The sequence below is a fragment of the Oncorhynchus mykiss genome, chromosome 4, assembly GCF_013265735.2.
Source record: "Oncorhynchus mykiss isolate Arlee chromosome 4, USDA_OmykA_1.1, whole genome shotgun sequence".
NCBI lineage: Eukaryota > Metazoa > Chordata > Actinopteri > Salmoniformes > Salmonidae > Oncorhynchus > Oncorhynchus mykiss.
In genome coordinates this window covers 42,739,511-42,756,293 of record NC_048568.1, presented here as the reverse complement: position 1 = coordinate 42,756,293, position 16,783 = coordinate 42,739,511, and the positions used below count along the sequence as shown (strand labels likewise).

General features: G+C 43.8%; 1 protein-coding gene across 2 annotated transcripts in view; it reads left to right on the top strand.

Moving 5' to 3' along the window:
- The first annotated feature begins 301 nt into the window (after window positions 1–301).
- The window catches only part of fndc4a (fibronectin type III domain containing 4a), a 77,884-nt gene continuing 61,402 nt past the window's right edge, over window positions 302–16,783 (top strand). For both annotated transcript variants that reach the window (XM_036976392.1, XM_036976390.1), the window contains exon 1: window positions 302–987. In XM_036976392.1, coding sequence (XP_036832287.1) covers window positions 912–987 — 76 coding nt within the window. In that variant the 5' untranslated portion in view covers window positions 302–911. The remainder of the gene's footprint in view (window positions 988–16,783) is intronic.

The following is a 16,783-nucleotide window of genomic DNA, read 5'->3' as shown; positions in this document are numbered from 1 at the left end:
GAACACGGTTTCATTTGACCTCTCTCTAGAACAAAAAGAGCTTTCTGTGAGCGAGAGCACATTAAACAGCTAGAATCGATAAAATCACACACTGGTCATATTCCGATATAGAACGTCAATTACAATAATCTAGAATTAAACACATGCTCCAATTGTACATTGTTGTGCCAAGTGCTATTAAAAAAAGCATGTGTTCTTTAGAATTCCGTTGAAGCATAGAGAGAGAGAGAGAGAGAGAGAGAGAGAGAGAGAGAGAGAGAGGCACTGCAGAATGACAGATCAACATGAATAAATCATCAGAAAGCAGAGCTGACCACCAGAGAGAGAGGTGCGCTGCCAGATGCCAAGGCGCTTGTCTGTCTATAGTTCCAGAGCGATGTCCGTGATGCTGGACCTTCTCAACGTGTCCATTCACAGGTTACCTGTAGCCTATGCACTGACCACGAGACACGACGAGCTCACACCCTAGGAGATTGAGAATCACACTTGAAAGAGGCATGGGGTTTCTATTTAGAAGGAACCTCTTTTAAAAACCTTGGAGTAGATCGAACGCCGTCAGATTCAATTTGGGTACCGCGGTTTGAGAAAAGAGAGAAGTCTTCAATATCGGTGTGATGGTTAACGAATACATGTGGGATTATTGTGGACATGAATGTACCGGGACGTGTTGACAAAATGTTCGTCAATATGATCTCTTTTGTCACATACCTGAAGTTAATTGATCTACTCTGAATACTTCGACTCAAAGCTTTCAACGGTCGCTTGGATAATAAGTGATTCATTCGGGATTTTTTTTCTTCTTCCAATATGCTTATGAATTGAACGCATTAAGTAGCCTGCAAGTGGGTACTTGAAGATCTGACATCTATACATTTTGATATTTAGATCTGAGGAGAATAAAACACGAAGCCATGTCTTGTCTGCTGGTGTTAGTGAACTGTGTGATCCTGTTGCTCTTCGCCAGCGACATGTTGTTGGTCCGTGGAAGTAAGTGAATATATAATATGTTTTGGTTATTGTTTTTAATTACACGTTTTCTAGAAATCCTCGCTCAATCACTGTGTCAAAATATCATATACAACTGCACACGGGGACATTGTCTTTGCTGTCGCTGTGGATAGGTTGGTGGGTTAATGCTGTGGGTAGATTGGTGGGTTAATGCTGTGGGTAGATTGGTGGGTTAATGCTATGGGAAGGTTGGTGGGTTAATACTGTGGGTAGGTTGGTGGGTTAATACTGTGGGTAGGTTGCTGGGTTAATGCTGTGGGTAGGTTGGTGGGTTAATACTGTGGGTAGGTTGGTGGGTTAATGCTGTGGGTAGGTTGCTGGGTTAATGCTGTGGGTAGGTTGGTGGGTTAATACTGTGGGTAGGTTGCTGGGTTAATGCTGTGGGTAGGTTGCTGGGTTAATACTGTGGGTAGGTTGGTGGGTTAATACTGTGGGTAGGTTGCTGGGTTAATGCTGTGGGTAGGTTGGTGGGTTAATACTGTGGGTAGGTTGCTGGGTTAATGCTGTGGGTAGGTTGGTGGGTTAATACTGTGGGTAGGTTGCTGGGTTAATGCTGTGGGTAGGTTGCTGGGTTAATGCTGTGGGTAGGTTGCTGGGTTAATGCTGTGGGTAGGTTGCTGGGTTAATGCTGTGGGTAGGTTGGTGGGTTAATACTGTGGGTAGGTTGCTGGGTTAATGCTGTGGGTAGGTTGGTGGGTTAATACTGTGGGTAGGTTGCTGGGTTAATGCTGTGGGTAGGTTGGTGGGTTAATACTGTGGGTAGGTTGCTGGGTTAATGCTGTGGGTAGGTTGCTGGGTTAATGCTGTGGGTAGGTTGCTGGGTTAATGCTGTGGGTAGGTTGCTGGGTTAATGCTGTGGGTAGGTTGGTGGGTTAATACTGTGGGTAGGTTGCTGGGTTAATGCTGTGGGTAGGTTGGTGGGTTAATACTGTGGGTAGGTTGCTGGGTTAATGCTGTGGGTAGGTTGGTGGGTTAATACTGTGGGTAGGTTGTATTTGCTTCACCATGTTGTTGTGCTGAATTGTTATCAAGTAATCACACCTTATTCAGACACATATCTGGCACATTTTAACGTCCTGATTGTTTACCTCAACTTTTATAAGTAGGGATTATTAACACATGGTTACAGAATTACTCACGTGTAATTAGCAACTTAAAATGTCTTACTATCCAGGAATTGATGTGAGGAAGCTCCCTATACGATCTCATTTAATGACAGAGCTCCCTATACGATCTCATTTAATGACAGAGCTCCCTATACGATCTCATTTAATGACAGAGCTCCCTATACGATCTCATTTAATGACAGAGCTCCCTTTACGATCTCATTTAATGACAGAGCTCCCTTTACGATCTAATTTGATGACAGAGTTCCCTATACGATCTCATTTAATGACAGAGCTCCCTATACGATCTCATTTAATGACAGAGCTCCCTTTACGATCTCATTTAATGACAGAGCTCCCTATACGATCTCATTTAATGACAGAGCTCCCTATACGATCTCATTTGATGACAGAGCTCCCTATACGATCTCATTTAATGACAGAGCTCCCTATACGATCTCATTTAATGACAGAGCTCCCTATACGATCTCATTTCATGACAGAGCTCCCTATACGATCTAATTTAATGACAGAGCTCCCTATACGATCTCATTTAATGACAGAGTGCCCTATACAATCTCATTTAATGACAGAGCTCCCTATACGATCTCATTTAATGACAGAGCTCCCTTTACGATCTCATTTAATGACAGAGCTCCCTTTACGATCTCATTTAATGACAGAGTGCCCTATACGATCTCATTTAATGACAGAGCTACAGACAGAGATACGATCTCATTTAATGACAGAGCTCCCTTTACGATCTCATTTAATGACAGAGCTGTGGTCTACAATAATATTTTGGTCAGTGTGTTTAAAAAAAATCCTTGATACAGTATGGTAGTTAGCTAGCTAGACCATATCTCCTAATCATGATTTACATACATGTTTATTACCCAGATTTACAAGTGTCTTCTCAAATCATGTCAGACATTTGTTTAATTTATGACTTAGAAAATGAAAAAAACAGGTCCGTAGCGTGTGTTCCTTGCAGTAAGCCAGGTCTGTAGCGCGTGTTCCTTCCTGTAAACCAGGTCTGTAGCGTGTGTTCCTTCCTGTAAGCCAGGTCTGTAGCGCGTGTTCCTTCCTGTAAACCAGGTCTGTAGCGTGTGTTCCTTGCAGTAAGCCAGGTCTGTAGCGCGTGTTCCATCCTGTAAACCAGGTCTGTAACGTGTGTTCCTTCCTGTAAACCAGGTCTGTAGCGTGTGTTCCTTGCAGTAAGCCAGGTCTGTAGCGTGTGTTCCTTCCTGTAAGCCAGGTCTGTAGCGTGTGTTCCTTCCAGTAAGCCATGTCTGTAGCGTGTGTTCCTTCCTGTAAGCCAGGTCTGTAGCGTGTGTTCCTTGCAGTAAGCCAGGTCTGTAGCGTGTGTTCCTTCCTGTAAACCAGGTCTGTAGCGTGTGTTCCTTGCAGTAAGCCAGGTCTGTAGCGTGTGTTCCTTCCAGTAAGCCATGTCTGTAGCGTGTGTTCCTTCCTGTAAGCCAGGTCTGTAGCGTGTGTTCCTTGCAGTAAGCCAGGTCTGTAGCGTGTGTTCCTTCCTGTAAACCAGGTCTGTAGCGTGTGTTCCTTCCTGTAAACCAGGTCTGTAGCGTGTGTTCCTTGCAGTAAGCCAGGTCTGTAGCGTGTGTTCCTTCCAGTAAGCCATGTCTGTAGCGTGTGTTCCTTCCTGTAAGCCAGGTCTGTAGCGTGTGTTCCTTGCAGTAAACCAGGTCTGTAGCGTGTGTTCCTTCCAGTAAGACATTGTTCTTTTCTTTTTGTGCTAAAATGATGTCATCCTTACATTTTATAGTCAGAAAATGACATCTTCACAAAAAAGTGGAAATGAGCATTATTACTTCGTGTTAGTTTTTGTTATTGTTGAGTCCTTTGCCTGTCACAACCATTATTTAGGCTTGCCATAACGAAGGGGTTGAATACTAATTGATGCAAGACATTTCAGCTTTTCATTTTTAATGAATTTGTCAAATAAAATATTTTTGGCTTTATGGGGGTATTTTTTGTAAGATCAGTGAAACAAAATCAAAATTGAATCCATTTTAAATTCAGGCTCTAACACAACAAAATGTGGGAAAAGTCAAGCTTTTTGGAGGCACTGTATATGTGTCACAGAAGTATTTTCTCATGATGTGTGGGTGTTTTTCAGAGGCAGGGACTGGGAGTCTAGTCAGGCTTGAGGGAAAGACGAACGGAGCAAAGTACAGAGAGGTCTTTGATGAAAACCTGACACCCCAGTCTGAATTCACAATCTCGTTGCCGTTCTCTACTTTTGAAATGGCAGCGAGAATGATGCACGGTGCTCCCCTGGGCGTCATTAGTTGTGTGGATTCTGTCCTTTGGGGACGTTGCGCATGCATTTGGCCAGCTTGAGAAGGGTGCAATTACGGCCCGCACTTCGGGGCTTTCCTGCATCTTTATACTTCTCTTTGTCCGTTGTTATGTTTAGTACAGGCGGAGGCGCTCCAGTACAGTAGGTGGCGTTAATGCACAATAACGTTGGATAGCTAGCTAGCTAGGAAGACTCCAGCAGGTGGCGTTAATGCACAATAACGTTGGCTAGCTAGCTAGCCATACATCGGTAGACGGTGTCCTTCACCCTCCACATGTCGGGCACTGTTTTCCTGCAGTGCTGTTAACGATGGTGAGGACAGGTGTTTTTTAGGCAGGCTAGTTAGCAAGGAAGACTCCAGTAGGTGGGGGCAATTTTTATTTTTTATTATTTTAACCCACATTCAAATGTGTCACACAAGGATACTGGAGGGGTGGGGGGTGATGATTAATCTCTGTGGGAAAAAGGGAATTCTCAGAACCATCAAAATCCGTAATATCAATGAAATAATCATTAGGACTCTCATGCGTATGAATGAGTCGTTATGAATGAGGATGATGAAATTAGCTGTGGCTGTTATGTTGCCAATTGTCATCAGAGCAGAAATGAGACCGTTGGGATTTACGGTCTGCCCGACATTCATTTGAACAGAAAACAGAATGTAAACGACTCGTGTTCAGTTTTATGGTTCCCCATTAAGTTTTATTTTCAAGATTAAATTGCATGACAGCAATGAACAGATGAGGACTTTAATGTGTGAAATAACTGTCACAGAGGGAAAATAACGAACAGGCCCACCTATCACTGTTGCAGCTAGCGATCAGGTGTCCCCAAAGAATGTGTGTGTGTGCCAGACATGTCACATCCTGCCAGGCAGACTATGCTACCATAGAAAAAAGTGGAATTTGGTCTCTGAATAACGTGAGGTCTCTGCTCACAGACAGGTTGGTTGTTTAGCAACAAAACCAACATGTGTGCAACTATGGGGCAGAACAGACGGGGTTGGCTTAGATCGTTGACAACATGTAAACTATATTGTGCACACATGTGCACAATAAATTGTTACAGTTGTTGGCTAGCTAGCTAACCCGTCTATTGTCAGCTAACCCGTCTGTCTATTGGGCTACTGTAGAAATGTAGACAGGAAGGAATGCGACACGACGTGGTCCAACTGGTGTCAGAAACAAGCTAATTTCCCCCGACTGTTGTCACCAACTCACCGACATCTGCAATGTCACCATGGTCACTTGCCCCAAGGTAAAGTCCCTGCGCAGAATACAAAACGGACATACTCTCACACGAACAGGAGGGAGTCAGCATGGGTTATAATAGACTAAATAACCTTGGGTTGATCTTCTCCGTCCAAATGGGTGAGAAACAGAGAAGATAACTTGGGTTGATCTTCTCCGTCCAAATGGGTGAGAAACAGAGAAGATAACTTGGGTTGATCTTCTCCGTCCAAATGGTGAGAAACAGAGAAGATAACTTGGGTTGTTACGGGGGCATTTCCACCTAGGCTTTACCCTACATCAGTGTGTATGTTAATGTTAGCTCTAGTGTTATTGTGTGAAATTCACCCGTGTTAAGACAAACAATCATTTATGCTTTCAGATACACCAGCATGACGCTGGTGAGGATTGTATGAGGGGGTGGCAGGTAGTCTAGTGGTTAGAGTGTTGCGCCAGTAACTGGAAGGTTGCTGGATCAAATCCCTGAGCTGACAATGTAAAAAATCTGCTGTTCTACCCCCTGAGCAACGCAAATAACCCACTGTTCCCTGGGCGCCCCCCTGCAGCATCTCTCTGATTCAGAGGGGTAGGGTTAAATGAGGAAGACACGTTTCATTTTATGGCATTCAGTTGTACTGACTAGGTATCCCCTTTTCCCTAAAGAATTAATGGAATTATACCAGCATGACGCTAGCCAGGATTGTTTGAATGCACAGCAGGAATTCATGAACGTGGAAATTTACTGAAGTCTCACTGATAAATTGGCCATGGCATTCATAAACATGTTTTATTTATTACAGTTTATATTTATTTATTTAATAACCTTTATTTAACTAGGCAAGTCAATTAAGAATAAATTCATATTTACAATGACGGCCTTCCAAGAGGCAGAAGGTCTCCTGTGGGGGACGGGGGCTGGGATTAAAAATAAAAAATATAAGACACAACACACATCACAACAAGAGAGAGAGACACCACAACGCTACCTAAAGAGAGACCTAAGACAACACAATATGGCAGCAGTACAACACAGCATGCAAACAACAAAACATGGTAGCAGCACAACATGACATCAACACAAACATGGTATCAACACAACATGGTAGCAACACAACATGGTAGCAACACAACACGGTAGCAACATGACATCAACACAACATGGTAGCAACACAAACATGATAGCAACACAACATGACATCAACACAACATGGTAGCAAAACAAACATGGTATCAACACAATATGACATCAACACAACATGATAGCAACACAACATGACATCAACATAACATGGTAGCAACACAAACATGGTAGCAACACAACATGACATCAACACAACATGGTAATAACACAAACATGGTAGCAACACAACATGACATCGACACAACATGGTAGCAACACATCAACATGACAACCATACAACATGGTAGCAACACAACATGACATCAACACAACATGACATCAACACAACATGGTAGCAACACAAACATGGTAGCAACACAACATGACATCAACACAACATGGTAGCAACACAAACATGGTAGCAACACAACATGACATCAACATGACATGACATCAACACAACATGGTAGCAACACAGCACAACATGGCATCAACATAACATGGTAGCAACAGAACAACATGACAACAACACGACATAACATGGTAGCAACACAAACATGGTAGCAACACAACATGACATCAACACAACATGGTAGCAAACCAACATGGTAGCAACAACATGGTAGCAACACAACATGGTAGCAACACAACATGACATCAACCAAACATGGTAGCAACAACATGGTAGCAACAAAACATGGTAGCAACACAACATGACATCAACACAACATGGTAGCATCACAACATGGTAGCAACACAACATGACATCAACACAACATGGTAGCAACACAACATGACATCAACACAACATGGTAGCAACACAACATGGTAGCAACACACCATGGCATCAACACAACATGACATCAACACAACATGACATCAACACAACATGGTAGCAACACAACATGGTAGCAACACAACATGACATCAACACAACATGGTAGCAACAAAACATGGTAGCAACACAACATGGTAGCAACATGGTAGCAACACAACATGACATCAACATAACATGGTAGCAACACAAACATGACAGCAACACAACATGGTATCAACACAACATGGTAGCAACACAACATGACATCAACACAATATGGTAGCAACAAACATAGTAGCAACACAACATGACATCAACACAACATGGTAGCAACACAACATGACATCAACACAATATGGTGGCAACACAAACATGGTAGCAACACAAACATGGTAGCAACACAAACATGGTAGCAACACAAACATGGTAGCAACACAACATGACATCAACACAATATGGTAGCAACACAACATGGTAGTAACACAAACATGGTAGCACCACAAACATGGTAGCAACACATCAACATGACTGCAACACAACATGGTAGCAACACAAACATGGTAGCAACACAAACATTGTTAGGTACAGACAACAGCAAAAGGGCAAAAATACCAAAATACGTCACGAAAAAGTGTCTGTAAGAGTGTTGCTAGCCAGAAACACCACGTAGTCTGATTGGGTGGGTAAGACACATCTATCAATGGATTCAGGATGGAAACACCATCTGATTGGGTGGGTAAGACACATCTATCGATGGATTCAGGTTGGAAACACCATCTGATTGGGTGGGTAAAGTACATCTATCGATGGATTCAGGTTGGAAACACCATCTGATTGGGTGGGTAAAGTACATCTATCGATGGATTCAGGATGGAAACACCATCTGATTGGGTGGGTAAAGTACATCAATCGATGGATTCAGGTTGGAAACACCATCTGATTGGGTGGGTAAAGTACATCTATCGATGGATTCAGGATGGAAACACCATCTGATTGGGTGGGTAAAGTACATCTATCGATGGATTCAGGTTGGAAACACCATCTGATTGGGTGGGTAAGACACATCTATCGATGGATTCAGGTTGGAAACACCATCTGATTGGGTGGGTAAGACACATCTATCGATGGATTCAGGTTGGAAACACCATCTGATTGGGTGGGTAAGACACATCTATCGATGGATTCAGGTTGGAAACACCATCTGATTGGGTGGGTAAGACACATCTATCGATGGATTCAGGATGGAAACACCATCTGATTGGGTGGGTAAGACACATCTATATCGATGGATTCAGGATGGAAACACCATCTGATTGGGTGGGTAAAGTACATCTATCGATGGATTCAGGATGGAAACACCATCTGATTGGGTGGGTAAGACACATCTATCGATGGATTCAGGTTGGAAACACCATCTGATTGGGTGGGTAAGACACATCTATCGATGGATTCAGGATGGAAACACCATCTTATTGGGTGGGTAAGACACATCTATCGATGGATTCAGGATGGAAACACCATCTGATTGGGTGGGTAAAGGACATCTATCAATGGATTCAGGATGGAAACACCATCTGATTGGGTGGGTAAGACACATCTATCGATGGATTCAGGTTGGAAACACCATCTGATTGGGTGGGTAAGACACATCTATCGATGGATTCAGGATGGAAACACCATCTGATTGGGTGGGTAAGACACATCTATATCGATGGATTCAGGATGGAAACACCATCTGATTGGGTGGGTAAAGTACATCTATCGATGGATTCAGGATGGAAACACCATCTGATTGGGTGGGTAAGACACATCTATATCGATGGATTCAGGATGGAAACACCATCTGATTGGGTGGGTAAAGTACATCTATCGATGGATTCAGGATGGAAACACCATCTGATTGGGTGGGTAAGACACATCTATCGATGGATTCAGGATGGAAACACCATCTGATTGGGTGGGTAAGACACATCTATATCGATGGATTCAGGTTGGAAACACCACGTAGTCTGTAATGGAATATCTACATAGGTGTACAGAGGTCCATTATCAGCAACCATCACTCCTGTGTTCCAATGGCACGTTGTGTTAGCTAATCCAAGTTGATCATTTTAAAAGGCTAATTGATGATTAGAAAACCCTTTTGCAATTATGTTAGCACAGCTGAAAACTGTTGTGCTGATTAAAGAAGCAATAAAACTGTCCTTCTTTAGACTAGTTGACTATCTGGGGCATTAGCAATTGTGGGTTCGCTAGACAAGGTAGGATCTTTTAGTGTCGGTAAAATGAATTATGCGAGAAATGTCGGTGGAAACACTTTTATGTGCAAGTATTGATCAAATAAAAATATATACAAATAAATTAAAAAATAACCATCATATCAAAGTAAACTTGGAGTCACGTGAGGACATGTTGTGTGTTCCTTCCCACTGCGACTCGATTCAATAAATGATGATGGAACTTCACAGGGCGGTGAATGTGCACAGTGATGAGCTTGATGCTCCTTTCCAATAAATATTGAGGGTCTTATCCTGGTGAGATGATAATCGACGCTTGACTGCCGTTTCACAATTAAAAAGGATCCAGCTCTTCAATCAATCAAATCAATTAATAAGGCACCTTTTTACATCAGCTGATGTCACAAAGTGCTATTACAGAAACCCAGTCTAAAACCACAAACGGAAAGCGATGCAGATGTAGAAGCATGGTGGCTTGGAAAAAACTTCAACTCCAAGGAACCAGGCTATGAGGGGTGGCCAGTCCTCTTCTGACTGTACCGGGTGGAGAGGAACCAGGCTATGAGGGGTGGCCAGTCCTCTACTGACTGTACAGGGTGGAGAGGAACCAGGCTATGAGGGGTGGCCAGTCCTCTACTGGCTGTACTGGGTGGAGAGGAACCAGGCTATGAGGGGTGGCCAGTCCTCTTCTGGCTGTACAGGGTGGAGAGGAACCAGGCTATGAGGGGTGGCCAGTCCTCTACTGGCTGTACTGGGTGGAGAGGAACCAGGCTATGAGGGGTGGCCAGTCCTCTTCTGGCTGTACCGGGTGGAGAGGAACCAGGCTATGAGGGGTGGCCAGTCCTCTTCTGGCTGTACCGGGTGGAGAGGAACCAGGCTATGAGGGGTGGCCAGTCCTCTTCTGGCTGTGACAGGGTGGAGATTATAACAGAACATGGCCAAGATGTTCAAGCGTTCATAGATGACCAGCAGGGTTCAATAATAATAATCACAGTGGTTGTCGAGGGTGCAACAGGTCAGCACCTCAGGAGTAAATGTCAGTTGGCTTTTCATAGCCGATCATTCAGAGTTAGAGACAGCAGGTGCAGTAGAGAGAGAGAGTCAAAAACAGCAGGTAGCTCGTCATGTGAACAGGTCAGGGTAAATACAATATAGCAAGTAAAACACTGGAATGGTAGATTTGCAGTGGAAGAATGTGCAAAGTAGAGATAGAAATAATGGGGTGCAAAGGAGCAAAATAAATAAATAATTACATTAGGGGGGAGGTAGTTGTTTGGGCTAAATTATAGATGGGCTATGCACAGGTGCAGTAATCTGTGAGCTGCTCTGACAGCTGGTGCTTAAAGCTAGTGAGGGAGATAAGTGTTTCCAGTTTCAGAGATTTTTGTAGTTCGTTCCAGTCATTGGCAGCAGAGAACTGGAAGGAGAGGCGGCCAAAGGAAGATTTGGTTTTGGGGGTGACTAGAGAGATATACCTGCTGGAGCGCGTGCTACAGGTGGGTGCTGCTATGGTGACCAGCGAGCTGAGATAAGGTGGGACTTTACCTAGCAGGGTCTTGTAGATGACCTGGAGCTAGTGTGTTTGGCGACGAGTATGAAGTGAGGGGCAGCCAACGAGAGTGTACAGGTCTCAGTGGTGGGTTGTGTATGGGGCTTTGGTGACAAAACGGATGGCACTGTGATAGATTGCATCCAATTTATTGAGTAGGGTATTGGAGGCTATTTTGTAAATGACATCGCCAAAGTTGAGGATCGGTAGGATGGTCAGTTTTACAAGGGTATGTTTGGCAGCATGAGTGAAGGATGCTTTGTTGTGAAATAGGAAGCCAATTCTAGATTTAACTTTGGATTGGAGATGTTTGATGTGAGTCTGGAAGGAGAGTTTACAGTCTAACCAGACACCTAGGTATTTGTAGTTGTCCACATATTCTAAGTTAGAACCGTCCAGAGTTGTGATGTTGGACGGGCGGGCGGGTGCAGGCAGCGATCGGTTGAAGAGCATACATCTAATTTTACTTGTATTTAAGAGCAATTGGAGCCCACAGAAGGAGAGTTGTATGGCATTGAAGCTCGTCTGGAGGGTTGTTAAACACAGTGTCCAAAGAAGGGCCAGAAGTATACAGAATGGTGTCGTCTGCGTAGAGGTGGATCAGAGACTCACCAGCAGCAAGAGCGACATCATTGATGTATACAGAGAAGAGAGTCGGTCCAAGAATTGAACCCTGAGGCACCCCCATAGAGACTGCCAGAGGCCCGGACAACAGCCCCTCCGATTTGACACACTGAACTCTATCAGAGAAGTAGTTGGTGAACCAGGCGAGGCAATCATTTGAGAAACCAAGGCTATCGAGTCTGCCGATGAGGATGTGGTGATTGACAGAGTCGAAAGCCTTGGCCAGGTCAATGAATACGGCTGCACAGTATTGTTTCTTATAGATGGAGGTTAAGATATCGTTTAGGACCTTGAGCGTGGCTGAGGTGCACCCATAACCAGCTCTGAAACCAGATAGCTTAGTGGAAATAGTATGGTGGGAATCGAAATGGTCGGTAATCTGTTTGTTGACTTGGCTTTCGAAGACTTTAGAATGGCAGGGTAGGTTAGATATAGGTCTGTAGCAGTTTGGGTTGAACAGGCTAGTAATAGGGGTTGCAACAATTTCGGCAGATCATTTTAGAAAGAAAGGGTCCAGATTATCTAGCCCGGTTGATTTGTAGGCATCCAGATTTTGCAGCTCTTTCAGAACATCAGCTGACTGGATTTGGGAGAAGGGGAAATGGGGAAGGCTTGGGCGAGTTGCTGTGGGGGGTGCAGTGCTGTTGACCGGGGTAGGGGTAGCCAGGTGGAAAGCATGGCCAGCCGTAGAAAAATGCTTATTGAAATTCTCAATTATAGTGGATTTATCGGTGGTGACAGTGTTTCCTATCCTCAGTGCAGTGGGCAGCTGGGAGGAGGTGTTCTTCATGGACTTTCCATTGTCCCAGAACTTTTTTGAGTTTGTGTTGAAGGAAGCAAATTTCTGCTTGAAGAAACTAGCCTTGGCTTTTCTAACTGCCTGTGTATATTGGTTTCTAGCTTCCCTGAAAAGTTGCATATCACGAGGGCTGTTCGATGCTAATGCAGAATGCCATAGGATGTTTTTGTGTCGGTTAAGTGCAGTCAGGTCTGGAGAGAACCTAGGGCTATATCTGTTCCTGGTTCTACATTTCTTGAATGGGGCATGCTTATTTAAGATGGTGAGGAAGGCATTTAAAAAAATAACCAGGCATCCTCTACTGATGGGATGAGGTCCATATCCTTCCAAGATACCCCGGTCAGGTCGATTAGAAAGGCCTGCTCGCTGAAGTGTTTCAGGGAGCGTTTGATAGTGATGAGTGGAGGTCGTTTAACCACTGACCCATTACGGATGCAGGCAATGAGGCAGTGATCGCTGAGATCTTGTATTAGAGGGCAAGTGTATTTAGAGGGCAAGTTGGTTAGGATGATATCTATAAGGATGCCCGTGTTTACGGCTTTGGGGTGGTACCTGGTAGGTTCATTGATAATTTGTGTGATATTGAGGGCATCAAGCTCAGATTGTAGGATGGCAGGGGTGTTAAAGCATGTTCCAGTTTAGGTCGCCTAGCAGCACAAGCTCTGAAGATAGATGGGGGGCAATCAGTTCACATATGGTGTCCAGAGCACAGCTGAGGGCAGAGGGTGGTCTATAGCAGGCGGCAACGGTGAGAGACTTGTTTTTAGAGAGGTGGATTTTTAAAAGTAGAAGTTCAAATTGTTTGGGTAGAGATGTTGTAGTTAGGGATGAAGATTTCAGAATTTTTGGTGGTCTTCCTAAGCCAGGATTCAGACACAGCTAGAACACCCGGGTTGGCAGAGTGTGCTAAAGCAGTGAATAAAACAAACTTAGGGAGGAGGCTTCTAATGTTAGCATGCATGAAACCAAGGCTATTACGGTTACAGAAGTCATCAAAAGAGAGCACCTGGGGAATAGGAGTGGAGCTAGGCACTGCAGGGCCAGGATTCACCTCTACATCACCAGAGGAACAGAGGAGGAGTAGGATAAGGGTACGGCTAAAAACTATGAGAATTGGACGTCTAGAACGTCTGGAACAGAGAGTAAAAGGAGGTTTCTGGGGGCGATAAAATAGCTTCAAGGTATAATGTACAGACAAAGGTATGGTAGGATGTGAATACAGTGGAGGTAAAGGTAGCCTGGTTCCTCTCTAGGTTTCTTCCTAGGTTTTGGCCTTTCTAGGGAGTTTTTCCTAGCCACCGTGCTTCTACACCTGCATTGCTTGCTGTTTGGGGTTTTAGGCTGGGTTTATGTACAGCACTTTGAGATATCAGCTGATGTACGAAGGGCTATATAAATAAATTTGATTTGATTTGATTTGATTTAAACCTAGGTATTGAGTGATGATGAGAGAGATATTGTCTCTAGAAACATCATTGAAACCAGATGTGTCATCGCATGTGTGGGTGGTGGAACTGAAAGGTTGGATAAGGTATAATGAGCAGGGCTAGAGGCTCTACAGTGAAATAAGCCAATTAACACTAACCAGCACAGCAATGGACAAGGCATATTTACATTAAGGAGAGGCATACTTAAATTCACACAGGACACCGGATAAGATAGGAGAAATACTCCAGATATAACAGACTGATCCTAGCCCCTGATACATAAATTACTGCAGCATAAATACTGGAGGCTGAGAAGGGAGGGGTCGGGAGACACTGTGGCCCCGTCCGACGACACCCCCGGACAGGGCCAAACAGGAAGGATATAACCCCACCCACTTTGCCAAAGCACAGCCCCCACACCACTAGAGGGATATCCGCAACCCACCAATTTACTACCCTGAGACAATCAATCAATCAATCAAATGCATTTATAAAGCTGTTTTTACATCAGCTGATATCTCAAAGTGCTGTACAGAAACCCAGCCTAAAACTCCAAACAGCAAGCAATGCAGGTGTAGAAGCACGGTGGCTAGGAAAAACTCCCTAGAAAGGCCAGTCCTCTTCTGGCTGTGCCGGGTGGAGATTATAACAGAACATGGCCAAGATGTTCAAATGTTCATAGATGACCAGCAGGGTCAAATAATTATAATCACAGTGGTTGTCAAGGGTGCAACAGGTCAGCACCTCAGGAGTAAATCAGAGTATCTCTACCGCAGCAGGTAGACAGCAGGTCTGGGACAGGTAGCACGTCCGGTGAACAGGTCAGGGTTCCATAGCAGCTGGCAGAACAGTTGAAACTGGAGCAGCAGCACGGCCAGGTGGACTGGGGACAGCAAGGAGTCATCAGGCCAGTCAGTCCTGAGGCACAGGGTCCTCCAAGAGAGAGAAAGAAATAGAGAAATAAAGAGAGAAAAAGAGAGAGCATACTTAAATTCACACAGGACACCGGATAAGACAGGAGAAATACTCCAGATATAACAGACTGACCCTAGCTGCATCCAAATGTTAAAAAAAAATCTTTGTCTATTTATAATGTCTATTTCTATGATAATACTATCTATTACATCATGGAATGTGATAATCCTATCTATTACATCATGGAATGTGATAATCCTATCTATTACATCATGGAATGTGGTAATCCTATCTGTTACATCATGGACTATAATAAACCCACAGGCAATGAGTGTCACTGAGCAAAATATCTTGCACTTGAAGTTACTCCACTGTATGTTCCACTATTAATACTACAGTACCTTGATAAACCTATAATACTCACAGTACCTACCATAGTGCTCTGTCGAAAACTGTCAATGAGTAAAATGACTTGTACTTGAAGTAACTCCAATGTATGGTGCACTACACTGTGTTCAGTTGGACAGTTCAGCACCTTGAGAAACCAACGGGATCCACAGTAGTGTTGTTCTAACCGGAGTTACTCCGCTGTGGATTTAATTACATTTGGTGCACTACACTATATCTGTTGTACACAGTACTCTGTCTGATTGAAGCAGCGTGAATACTGTACTCCTGAGAGTTCCTTTATCACAACGTTACAGAGACCATCCATCACCCTGAACTTTATCACAACGTTACAGAGACCATCCATCACCCTGAACTTTATCACAACGTTACAGAGACCATCCATCACCCTGAACTTTATCACAACCTTACAGAGACCATCCATCACCCTGAACTTTATCACAACGTTACAGAGACCATCCATCACCCTGAACTTTATCACAACGTTACAGAGACCAACCATCACCCTGAACTTTATCACAACGTTACAGAGACCATCCATCACCCTGAACTTTATCACAACGTTACAGAGACCATCCATCACCCTGAACTTTATCACAACGTTACAGAGACCATCCATCACCCTCAACTTTAAAACTCAATCTGATTGGCTGGACCTGGTTCCCAAGTGGGGGGCTAATGCCTTCCCAGGCCCACCCGTGGCTGCGCCCCTGCCCAGTCATGTGAAATCCATAGATTAGAACCTAATGAATTTATTTCAATTGACTGATCTCCTTATATGAACTGTAACCGTTGAAATTGTCTCATGCTGCGTTTATATTTTCGTTAGAGATTTCATGATGCTTGTATCTAAACCAACGTAGATGATACATTTAAGATTGTTTTATACATCAGTTGGGGGTCTCTACAAGCTACAAGGTGAGGTCATAAACCGAGCATGAAAGTGCATCCTTGTGGCTGTGTGGGCTAACACAGTCATAATATTTGCAGGGTGTAAGTTGAGCCAATAGTTGAGCAAAATGACACGTTTTCTTCCCAGGTGTAATGTAATGCAAGACATTACCACTGGGATATGAGATGACAACAGGGCCTGGACTATTTTAAAGTGTTTGTTAGGTGTTAAAGTGGAACTGACAGCGTTTTAACTACTTTGAAGATATGAAACGAACAGAATCATAACATCAAGTAAAAATAAAAATAAATGCCAGTTGGTTCTCTGTG